The 13,299-nt window shown below is 37.0% G+C and overlaps 1 protein-coding gene across 5 annotated transcripts in view; it reads right to left on the reverse strand.

Annotated features, from left to right (window-relative positions):
* PAM (peptidylglycine alpha-amidating monooxygenase) overlaps positions 1-13,299 on the reverse strand; it is a 162,530-nt gene that overhangs the window by 45,008 nt on the left and 104,223 nt on the right. For all 5 annotated transcript variants that reach the window (XM_063295388.1, XM_063295389.1, XM_063295387.1 and 2 more), the window contains 4 exons: positions 12,256-12,323; positions 9,464-9,544; positions 7,861-7,937; positions 6,020-6,123 (listed from right to left, as the gene is read on the reverse strand). In XM_063295388.1, coding sequence (XP_063151458.1) covers positions 6,020-6,123; positions 7,861-7,937; positions 9,464-9,544; positions 12,256-12,323 — 330 coding nt within the window. The remainder of the gene's footprint in view (positions 1-6,019; positions 6,124-7,860; positions 7,938-9,463; positions 9,545-12,255; positions 12,324-13,299) is intronic.

Consider the following 13,299-nt stretch of genomic DNA (forward strand, 5'->3'; position numbering starts at 1 on the left):
GGAAAGATGGTCCTTAAGGAACCCTGGAGCCAAGCCATATAGGGCTTTATTGGTCAAAAGTAGAACCTTAAATTGGAACTTGGTAACCCAGAGCAGCCAGATAATAAATATAATATTTACATAGCAGCATTCACTCACTAATCACCTTAGTTGCCTTATTTTGTACTAACTGTAGCTTCCAAAACTGCCTCATGTGGAGTAGTGGGGAGAGAGCTGAATGTTTACCCATTACTTTGATTGCTTATCTACCGCTACTGATTAGAACTGCCAACTAAGGTAGGTGGACTTTGAAGAAGCAGGATAGGAATATAACTTTGAACTCTGGTGTTGGAGAAGACTCCTGAGAATACTGTGGACAGCCAAGAAAACAAACCAATGAATCATCAAACAACTCAACCCAGACTTCTCACTCAAGACTCAAATAACCAGGCTCAAATTATCCTATGTTGGATACATTATGCAAAGATCTAGCTCCTTAGAGAAGGTTCTAATGCTGGGAAAGGTGGAAGGAAAAAGAAGAATAGGATGACCAGCAGCAAGGTGGATGAGTTGAATGGTGAATGGGTGCACTGAGGAAGACCTGAAAGACCAGGTTAGGGACAGATCATTATGGAGAAAATCTATAGATGTGGCTGCTAGGAGTCAACACTAACTTGATGTCACATAATCAATTAATCCAAACCTAAGGTAGAGCATAACCACCAGAAACAGTGCCTTCACAGGTGGTCCAGTACCATGGTTGAAGATACTGAAGTCCACTGAGAGGTTAAAATAATTGTTAGATCCTGACAAGATCATCCACTAGATGAACCAGTACTATTCCTGTTCTATGCCTAGGCCTGAACCCAAACTGAAAAAGATCCAATAATTTGCTTCATCAAGATTCTTTCTTCTTGAACAAGAATCAAAAGATTATTTAAACATCTTTCTTCAGAAAGAAAAAAAGTATTCCTGCATACAGAATACCTAACATTTGCTTCAGGAGATTTATACTGATAATACTTTCATTTTGAAATATGTTAAGAGGGCTAAATGGAAAGAAAAGATGTGTGAAAGAGAGAGAAGGGGGGAGGGAAGACCAGCAAAAAGCTTTGTCTATCTCTCCCCGCCACCACCAATTAGTTTTCACAATCAACACAGTCAGCCTACGCTAATAGAAAGTTGTGGGGGTGGACTATTTGCAGTTCCAAAGCCATCAGTGCTTACTCTTCTCCTGTGGCATCATGCAGCATTCATTTATTCACCATAGCAACAATAATGACATCCGTCAGGAAGCGAATGAGACCTTCCCAAAAGAGAATTGGTATCCAGCCTTTTTAAAACATGGAACCATTCCAGAAAGCTGCTTTGCCTTAGCAAGATTAGTGTTAGCCTCCTCCTCTTTAAATTCATTTCCTCTCCTTCCAGTTGATTTAGACAGCTGTCAGAGAACTGCCACCTCTTTAAAACATAAATAAAACACTGAAGTGTACTTGAATAAACCTAACTTTCCTGCATCTATTAACAGTATCCAAACACTGTCAATATTTTTAACATAGTACATTTGGTATCTTTGGAAGATAAAAAAGTAGGCTATTTATTATAACTTTAGTTGTTAATAAGATGCAAGGTATCAGTGACAGACAAACTGGCTTCCTTTCTTTGGCTGGCAAAGTAGTTAGCAATTAGAGACTTGTTTGCTCTGCAAATATGGATGGAGAACCTCTTTCAACCCAAGGGCTATTATCTTTTAAAAGTAACTTTTCAGGAACTGCATGCCAATTGTTGGGAAGAGATGGCAAAAGAATTGGGCATGACTAGTCCTGCCATCCAAACATAGTGTCTCCCAATTTTTTCTGTGGATTACTGATGGATGATGTCATATGCAGAACTGTTGTTGCAAAATATTGAGACTGATTGAATTATTGTTTAGAGAACTGTTTTGGCTGCTTAGGAATCATTGCAGAAGGCTTTTTACCCCTTCCATCTGTCAATATGTCCCATTTTATTTCACACTATTCCTATATTTGCCTCTTTATTACAGCAGGTTTTTTTTCTTTCTACCCAACTCAAACAAAGGGACCTTGGACAGTGTACCAAAGTCAGCTACAAACACAAACCCCAAAGAAAACAACACAATACATCAAAAGCCAACTAAAACCACAAAATCACAACCAAACTAAAACATACAACAACTAGGACTCTACTCACCCAGATCAAAGGCCTGGAGAAAGAGCCAGGATTTGACTGCCCTTCTAAAGGCCTGCAGGGTCAGGACCAACTACTGTATATTTTGGGAAGCAGATTGTTCCAAAATACAGGAGCCACCAACAAAAAGACATGCCTCCAAGGTCCCATAAGGTGGCATTTTGTCAGTGAAAACACTTGGAGTGTGCCCTCCTTATTGGAGTATATGGGACAGACAGATTCTTAGGGAGCAGGGGATCCTGCAAATAACTAATTTCTATTTTATTTTATTTTATTCATTCATTTTAAAGATTTATTTGGCTACCCATTTTATATATAATAATCCTGGATAGCTCACAGTGTAACAATAAAATATGAAAAGTTCCTTGATTAGGGTGTATACACCCTAATCAAGGAACTATAACTCAGTCAATCAACCAAGCAGCAAACAACAGCCCAAAGAACTCCCAAGGAGAGAACAACACCCCCACCAACACAAGCAGGGCAAGCCACGGTATATAAACTGAGAGCAAGGCCCACTCCCTCTTCGCACTGAAGATGTTGCCTAATCTGGCAATGAAACGTCCCCTTCAAACTCTGACTAGAACCAGTCTTGGAGGAAAAAGGCGAACCACTGCAAAATAGTGCCCCCACTCCCAACCCCATAAGCTGGTCCAGAAGGAACCATGGTTAATGGTATCAAAGACTGACAAGAGGACATGGAGGGCTAGGATGGATGAGCTACCCCCAACCAGAGCCTGCCACCGGTTAACTACAAGCACAACCAAAGCTGTCTCAGTGCTGAATCCTGACTGGAAAGGGTCCAGATAATTTGGTTCCTCCAGGACCTTTAGGAGCTGAAGCCAACCACCTTCTCAACAACTTTGTCCAAAAAGGGAAGCATAGAAACTGGATTAAAGATGTCCAGATCTGCAGGATCCAGCAATGGTTTCTTGAAGAAGGGTGCACTTCCGCTGTTTAATAAGACACACACATGCCATTACTCCATCCACCCATCAATTTGCCTAGGTTCTGATTTCAACTAGTTAGTTGCATATAAAAAATCTCATGTAATTTATGTTCTACTTTGTGAACGTGCTACTTCACTAAATATTAATACTATTAATCCTATCTCTTTCTTTTTTTTGGCAAATTTTCCCCTTTTAGATAGATGCAAAGCAACTTGCATCTGCATTTTTGTGTTTTTTCAATGCAGCCCAGACCTTTCATAGGTTATCATTTGCTGGCCTATACCAGCAAATAACTGCTACAGGACTGCTGTAAGAAATAAGCAGTCCTGTACCCATATTGTGCTTTAAAGCTTAAAGAATGCTTTAAATAATACAATATTGCCAGTGATGGAAGTGAAAGCTGCCTAATAATAATAATAATTAGTAGTAGTAGTATAGTAACAGTAGTAAGAGTGGGAATGTGGTTGGAAAAATCTTGTTCAGAAGCATTACAATCTGTAATATTTTATTGCAAGGCCCACTTACCTTTACTATTTTCAGACTGCACACAATAATTATGTCGCTATATATTTTCTGGAAGAAGTACAGGTAGTCCTTGGTTAACAACTGCCTCGTTCAGCAACTGTATGAACTTACAATGGTGCTGAAAAAGTAGATTTACGACTGGTCCTCAAACCTATGGCCATTGCAATGTCCCCTCAGTCATGTGATCACCATTTGTGACCTTCATAGCCATCTTCCAACAAGCAAAGTCAATAGGAAAGCCAGCAGGAAGTTGCAAGTCGCAGTCCTGTGATGTGTCACTTAATGACCCAGATGATTCGCTTAACAACCGCAGCAGAACTGATGTTGTAAGTCAGGTGTGGTCATGGTCATGTGATGTTTCACGTAATGACTGTGTTGGTTAGCAATGGAGTTGCCAGTCCCAATGGCAGTCTTTAACAGGACTATCTGTAGTTCTATAAAAGGTAAAGGTAAAGGTTTCCCTTGACGTAAAGTCCAGTCGTGTCCGACTCTAGGGGGCGGTGCTCATCTCCGTTTCTAAGCCTTAGAGCCGGGGTTGTCATAGACACTTCCAGGTCATGTGGCCAGCATGACGACTCGGAACGCCGTTACCTTCCCGCCGAAGCGGTACCTATTGATCTACTCACATTTGCATGTTTTCAAACTGCTAGGTGAGCAGGAGCTGGGACGAGCAACGGGAGCTCACCCCGCCGCGCGGTTTCGAACCGCCGTAGTTCTATACATTACTGTATATTTTGTGTAAAAAAGTCCTTACATGGGTTTAATAAGAAACTCAAGCAAGAACTCCCTACTCTGTCCTAGAGGCTATACTATTGGTGAGTTAGGAGAGATGAAGACACTCAATCATTTTGTGCCATATTATGTTAACTCTACTGTAAGAACAAGGCACAGATACTGTACTTTAGAAACAGCATCTTCATCATGCCAGCTGTTCACTATTAAAACACATTTATTCCTAGCAAAATAACCAATTTCCCATAGTCACTGTGAATAGTAGCACATAATGCCTTTAGAAAATGACCACCATCCTATAAACAGAGGAAGAATTCTGAACTTGCTACAGCATAAAACTTTAATAACAAACACACATAATAAAATGAAATAGAAAAAATGACTGTAAACATCTGTTTCTATATATTTTAAAGAATATATATAATATATATTTTCTATATATTTATCATTGTGTTTTCACTTTCTTTTCAATGTTTTTTTTATTCTTTTCAGGCAATCTGCTTAGAGAACCTTCAAAACTGAATAAATTAAAAATATAATATGCAAATATGTAAGTAAATTTTGCTTTGCTCATTGAAAGTGCTTATACCTCAAAATTTCATTGGGATACGTAGCATGACGTATATAAATTGATTCTGGCTGGTTCTACCATGTTGCAGAGTAGACATTATTGCAAGGCTTCACACATACTGTACACTCTATGTACTAGATCAAACCTGTCAGGCTTCACAGGGCTCAGCAGTAAATGATGGCTCTGCAGACACATAACCCCTTACTTAGTGCTTGGCTAGTCTTGGCAGAAAACTCTCAGAGACCTCAGCTAGATTAGATACTTTACTGGAGAAAGACTAAAGCTTCTAACACAACAGTTGACTGTCCATAGCAGAGTAAGGAATTCAGAGCCCTGTATGTCAACCCTCCAGGGTTTAAACATTTGGCTTTCTTTTCCTGCCTTTCTCAGCCAACAGAAACTTGGCCAGTCTCTTGATAGCCTTGATACAGCTGGGATACGTTTTCACAACATTTCTCTCTAATCCAAAAACTGATGATTCCAGCTTTGTCAGTTTCAAGCTTTACAACATCAGCCACAACAATGATTTGATTAATGTGCATGATGAAAAAAAAGTCATTTGGAAATCTTAACCTGTAGTATCAGTCTTGACCATGCTATGGCTAACAACTCTCAATATATATTTAATTACCCATATATCAGAAACACTTTTTTCTAGTCATTTACAAGTGCATCAGACAGGTATACAAATAAAAGTAGCAAAAGCTGTTAATCAAATATTGCGGTCTTGACATCAAAAGTTCTTGAGCCCAGAAGATGTGACAGAGAAGGCCCAATCATTACTCAGCTCATCTTACCTCAAAAGTGGGACTAAAAAGTCTCTGAGCAAAAGTTAAAGCACGGGGTTCATCATATAGGACAAGATGGACCTTGAAATATCCTGATCTGTTTTCACTGGCGGAACAGGAAATATTAATGGATAAGACTTTTCTAGTCATGACACATTAGCAGGAAACCCTAAAGAAGTTTTTTTTTTCCCCTGTGTGCAGCAACCATTTTGATTCTCAACCTTTTCTATAACCATTAAGATCTTTAAAAATATTAACACACGTACCCTATATAAGTTTCTGAAGATCTTCCTTCACCAGTAAAGACGCATCTTGCTGCCAGAATATCACCATACTTGATTTCTACAAGATTTTCTACAGGGTAAAATGCCTGAGAAATGAAACAACAGGAATAATAATTTTAAACTTTAGTAAATTTTCTTTCCTCTATTGTTTTTATTAACTATTAGGAATTTATAGAATATATCACTGGAGTGTGTTTTTTATTTCATATTTTAGGCTTCTTGTCCAATTTAAAACACATTGTCTTTTTTATTGCTGTCATGAAAAAAGCCTAATTTTCTTTATTAATCAAAATTTGTTATTTGGAGTTTGCCTAAAGATAGAAATTCTGTTTTTCTGCCCATTTCATTTGATAAGATCCTGTAAAATGAATCATCTCGGTCACTTTAGTAGCAATTGGTATTGGTTGAACATTGTAAACCTGACTTATTGGCAAGACAGAGACTCACTGGATATGTTTTTTACTGTGTCAAATGATCTACAATGGACAGCATGCAAATTGTTTAAAACACAAACATTTCTTATGAGATAGAAAGCAGCACAGAGACTACTCTTTATAAAAACAGGAGTGAAAGGAAAATATGCCTCCAGGTTCTCTAACCAAAAAATGCTTGATTAACAGGTTAGGGCAGTGTTTCTCAACTTCAGCAACTTTAAGCTTTGTGGACTTCAACTCACAGAACAAATTTAATACCAGAAATGTACTAAACTGCAATACGTATCATTTATTATGTACTACAATGAATATTATATTAAAGATATCTGACTGTATCCCTCCATATTTTGTGTGTGTATATTAAATATATATTAAGTGTGTGTGTGTGTGCACCTGTGTATATTAAGTAGGCCCCCTATTTTCACCTGCGTTAGAGAGCTTTACAACATTTTGAAAATTTGTCTCACTGAACTCAGTGGCACTTATTTCTGGGTAAAGTGACATTAGAACAGTCTTCCTAGCCCTCAAAATTTGGCTAAATGAATAAAAAAAAAATGGACAAACACACATTGTGGTATATATTTTTCTTGAATAGCTACTCATACACCCTCTGAAATTAGGGGAGTTAGGGAAGCAGAATGAGAGATACAGACATTTGTAGTGTAAAAAGGAAAAACTCTAGTGTTTGGTCTCTGTTTTTCTTCAGTCATGCTCACCCGCTTTCCCTTATCTTGGAGCCGGATGTAAGATAAAAGCTCTGCTAAAATGCTTGAGAAATTATTAATGGATATTAATTGCTGCCTGTGACACTATTTTTGTCCATATTTTATAAAAGGTTGCAATCAATTCCAACTACTCATCTAACATGCCATTTTAATTTTTTTAGGCTTAATCTGCAACTACTGCTTTAGTGTGGCTGCCCTGCCTGGGATAGGAAGGCAAATAATTCCTCCTGGGGGTGGCTGGCGCCGTAGAGCCCTCCTCACCGAATCAGATCTTATCGCCACTTGGTGATAGATAGATAGATAAATAAATAAATAAAATTAGTAATAGTAGAAGTGTTTTTATTGGGTATGTGCTTATATTTAAGCCCAGTACAAGACCTATTTTCCCCCTGTAACAACAGCCCTGTGAGGTGGGTTGGGCTGAGAAAGGATGGCTGTTCCAAAGTCTTTGAATGAGCTTTCACAGCTGAGGGTGAACTAGCACCTGATTTCCCCCACTCCTGTTCCAATATTTTAACCATGCTACCACGTTGGCTCTCCTACTTAAATCTATACTTCTAACTATTCACATTTCCATTAAATCTTAAAAACACAGTAAGAGTGACGATTCTTTAACAGTGAAACACATTAACCCAAGATACCTTTAAAATGTGAATAAACATACCTGTGGCAGTTGAGGACTTTGCCGGCCAATCGGCGACCACTGACCATCTCTAACTCGATACCCACTTACTACTTTTCCTGCAACAAAAAACATTCCCTTGTAAATAAACACATGTTTTATGGAATTAAACCTTGAGCGCTACCACCATTTCACTGTTTAGCCAAATAAACAATATGCAGAAATACCAAAAAATAGTTTACCAGTTCACAGTTTAAACCAACTGACAATGCTAAAGTTTGGATCACTGACATTTGCTCATTCATACGTATACCGTGTTTTCCTCCTTAGAAATCCACAGATCATTCTCACATAATTATACTAACATTGCAAAAGATTTTATAATATGACGACAGCATTTAATAGATTAAACCATAAGAAGGCTATTACAATTAATTGGACAAAATGTGTATTGTTATTATAGAGCAGTTATATAGTAGTCTTTTATACTTTACCATTGTTTCTGAGTATGGCAACCTCTCTTCACAAAATCTGCACTATCAATATTTTTGTCACCTAATCACTGTAAAAAAACTCTAAATGTTAACTGGTAGGTATACCATCTGTCTAAAGATTATACTGGCAGAACTGCACTCAGAAAAAAAAACCCTGACCAGTCCAGTGAGGACTGGCTTAAAAGTAGCAAAACAATGAACTAATTATGTTGTGATTTTGGGAGCGGCTCTAATAAAAGTACTATCCCACAGCAGAGTTTGGACTGAGTATCGCTTGGCTTCTTATGCCTTTAGCTTCTCTAAGTTAAGGCAATTCGATCTGGTGGCAAACATACGGACAACCACTAAAAGGCTGCAAATAGGTATGAATTTCTGTACAGGTACTCCTCGCTTAACGACAGTAATTGGAACGGAATTTCTGTCGCTAAGCGATGCAATCGTAAAGGGCAATCTCACGTGACCATGCTGCTTAGCAATGGCAGTTCCAGGAGTCCCCAGTTACCATTAAGTGAATCACCGCAGGTTGTTAAGTGAGGACCTCATGTGATCGCGACTTCCAACCTGCTTCCCCATTGACTTTGCTTGTGGGAAGCTGGCAGGGAAGGTCACAAATTGCAATCATGTGATGGCAGAACGCTGTGACAGTCAGTAATCTGGGCTGGTTGCTGAGCGCTTGATCGCAATCACATGACTGCAGGAGCACTGCAACATCTGGAACTTCAAGGACTGCTCATAAGTACCACTTGTTCAGCACCATCACAAATCTGAATTGTCACTGAATGGTCGTTAAACGAGGTCCATCTGTATTTCTTTACTGCTACCTAATGTTCATCTGGATTTCTGCAGCTGAGATATGGAAGCTGCATACTAAGTTTTATGAATGCCTAAAAATCTGGACCAGGATACACAGCACATGTATTTAAGAGGGTTCCTGTCCTAATACTATTCAGCTTTAAATAAAATTAATATATATGTGTGATATATACATACACACACATATAACATGGAATAGTTTACATTACAATTAACAGCCCAATTCCATCTCATAGCATTCAGTAGGCCTTACATCTCTCCCCACAAAAAAGGATGGATATAAGAATTAAGCTTAAACCACTAAAGAAATACATTTATCAATTAATGTAAAGACTTACCTAAGTGATGGGTGTGCACTCTATAAGCAAATGGATGCATTGGATACATTTTATAATGGCAAGCAATATCTGCATTAACCACTGTTAGAAAATAGATATGAACGACATTAAGAATGATGTCTACATGTTGAGGACAATTAGAACTATGGTTGTAAAGTTAAATGAAATATTTGGCAATATACTAATACCAGCAGAACTGTGCGCAGAAATTGTTCTTGCATTCATCCACAAATATCTTTGCATAATCTTTTATTCACACATTGCCATTAATGGCTATTCTGTTTAACTAAAAGACAATTCCCATATATTCATATTCATAATATTGTTTTTTCCATACAGAGTCACTCAATCCATAAATACACAGAATTATCTGAGCTGATCTGGGGGTGGGGTGGGATTCTGTTTGCAGATAATATTATATAGATATTTCCTAGCAAAATATCCTAGCAGACATTTGGTGGTTTTTAAAAACCTACATTATAAAATTATGCGGGTGGCACGCCTACTTGTGGTATGATAATGTTAAAGTTAATGAGGATTTTAGAAATCATTTTGTTAGGAGTGCCATACTGAGGATTTGGAACAAATATAAGGTAAGATTGTCTCCTAATGTACCGTTATGGTTGTTACCTCAAGGGGCATTTGTTAGAAGAGAAAACGTGGGAGGAATAAGTTGGTTAAAGTATCAAGATTTGTCAAATTTTGAAGAGGGTGAACCAAAACTAAAAACAAGGGAAATGTTAGAGTTGGAAGGTTTACTTATGCGCAATTGTCAGAACATTTTAAAGTGGATAAAAAGAATTATAAATTTGTTAATGAAACAACTCAATTTGAAATGGAGCTCTGCACAAATGATGAATATGCTATTACTAAAATACATAAAATGTTGTTACAGATGAATTTGGAAGCTGAGCATGTCAAAGATTTTTTTTTTTAATTTAATATCCCGCCTTTATTATTTTTATAAATAACTCAAGGTGGGGAACATACCTATACTCCTTCCTCCTCCTATTTTCCCACAACTGCATCCCTGTGAGGTGAATTCGGCTGAGAGAGAGTGACTGGCCCAAGGTCACCCAGCCAGCTTTCCTGCCTAAGGCAGGACTAGAACTCACAGACTCCTGGTTTCTAGCCCGTTGCTTTAACCACTAGACCAAACTGGCTCTTTAATGCATCTTTAATGGGCTAAGAACTTTGGATATAATATTATGTTGGAGCAAGGGTAAATATCCAGAACAAAGGTTTGAAATTTACTATGAATTAGAATTTAAAAGATATTTTTTATAAAATGATGTATCATTGGTATTTAACTCCTGATAAGTTGTCAAAAATGTACAATGGTGTAATGAATGTTTGTTGGAAATGTTTATAGGGTGAAGGAACTTTTTATCACCTCTGAGAAGGCTAAAAAGTTTTGGGACCCAAAATGTACAATTATTCAAAAGATTCTCAAAGTGAACATACAAAAAACAAAACAAAACCCAGAAATGTTCCTCTTGCGTTTGATGGAGGAGGAGCTAGAGAAACAATATGGAACTTTACTTCTATATATGACTACAGCTGTAAGAATTTTATATGCACAACAATGGAAAGATTCACAAATACCTACAGGTGAAGATTGGATTATTAAATTAATGGACTTGGCTCAAATGGCTAAGTTAACAGCACTGATATGAGAAAATACTGTTTCTGGATTTATATATACTTGGCAACCACTTTTAGATTATTTGCTTATGATGGAAAAAAATGAAGTTTTGATTTTGGGTTTTAAATGGTTTGTTTTGATAGAAATAATGTTACTAAGGTTTAATTAATGGTAAGAGATTATATTTGTAAATTTATTTATATCTGTATTGGAGAAAGTTGGAAGTCACTTTCCATTTCTGCTTTCTGTCTGTTTGCACTTTTATAGTTTATTTATTTATTCTTTAGTTCTATTTTCTAGCTTTTCTATATTTTCTGTTTTGTATTTTAGATATACTTTGAAAACTAATAAAGTTCTTATAAAAATATCATAAAATTATGAGCTAATAACTAGAGAATCTGGGGTAGCAATGGGGGTGGGGTTGGAGATTTCAACAAATCTGGGAACCATCGGTATAGGGAAGAGAAGCCTAGTTAAAACCCATGAAACTGGATTGATTCAGAAAACCACTGTAAATATTAAACGTAATTTCACATTTGGGTGCCATGATAAGGTTTACTTAACCATGGAAGTGAAAATCTTCAGTCTTTTTCTTGAAGCCAATGAACAAGAGAACCCTGAAGCTCAGCCATATTAATTGGAAGTTATAGCTTACTGTAAAACTTGGGTAGCAATTAAGAGAAATTAAAGACAGCATATTGTATATGACCTGTTCCTTGACCATACTGAAATACTTAGGAGGCTCAGTAATCTCTCTGTGTGTATATATGTGTCAGAAAGGCTGAGAGAATGAGTATGAATGACTGAAAAAGTATCTAAAACATTAGAATTTAGCAACACAGCCTCCCTTTATGTTTGAGTACACATGCATTTTTATGAATACTCCCATCATAAAAAAATGAAAATTTGAAGAAGTACTGATTACATATAAAGTAGTAATAAAAACATGCATTTTGAAGTCAGTAATTATCAGAATTTGATAATTCTGATATGGTAATCAAAGAAACTAGTATCTTAACTTGCCATAATGTTCTTCTAATATACAGTAGCTTTCAGTATTAAAACTGAGTAAGTGTTATGCTGTTTCACCTGAAAATTGCAAAGGCTGAGGGAGGGATGGGTGGACAGGGATACCTATTTTATTCACCTTTTTCTCCAGGTGGTATAACAGTATCCATGGACATCATAAGATACATGCCAGCAATCAGAGGCTGCCTTTAAAAGAAAAAGAAACTCATATCAAATTTACATATATTGCCCCGATTCATTATTTACTGTATTTTTAATCTACTAATAACAAGGAAACTTTAACTGAATATACCCAATCACTATGGCTTGCTGGTTTTTAAAAAAGAAACAGCTATTTGGCTATACACAGCACCTTTAAAAATTCAAACCCAGTATACATAGCTATTTATATACTGACAGTACAAAGTAAGAATTTATGGACAGTTACTCAGTCAGGAAAACTATTAAACAAATATAATGCACATATGCAGGTATGAGACTTGCACACCTCTTGTGGTAAGACAATCACAAATTTCATGGCTCCCACTTGTATGGTGTACAATTCTTGATTTAAGATTTACAACAGAAATACAGAAAACAGTTTTACAAGGCTTACATTTCTGCTTTCCCACTTCCATTATATATGAACTAGCTTTAAAAGAAGTTTAAAAGCTGACATTCATAGTGAGGGGGAAAAGATTAAAATAGTTTTTCAAGGTTATTTATTGGCCAGTAAACATTCTCCCTGATGGTTAATTGGTAACATCAATATTTTTTCCATTTCTACATCAATAACTTATGTTATTTTCAAACAGCTCTCTTTCACAGTTAAAACCAAGGTATTGGAAGATACTGTATATCCTCCACAAACACTGCCTCCTTTCATAATGCATCTGCTTCTAGAATAGTATCCCGCCCAGAGGTCCAGAGACCTGCCACCCTACTCTCCTCTAGAAGACTTGACTCTCTTCTCTGACTTTGGGCTGAGATGAGTAGCTGGCTCCTTGAGGAAGTGAGCGTGTTAGATGAACATGGAGTGTTCCCTCTGGTTAACCATTATCTGTTGCTGATTGGCTTGGTTTATTTTTCTGTTGTTATTCATGTACAATGGTGGCATTGTTTGGAGTTAGACTGCCTCATAAATACGTTAAATAAATAAATGTTTACATAGATTCTCCTCCAA

This window comes from Candoia aspera, chromosome 2, assembly GCF_035149785.1.
Source record: "Candoia aspera isolate rCanAsp1 chromosome 2, rCanAsp1.hap2, whole genome shotgun sequence".
Classification (NCBI taxonomy): Eukaryota; Metazoa; Chordata; class Lepidosauria; order Squamata; family Boidae; genus Candoia; species Candoia aspera.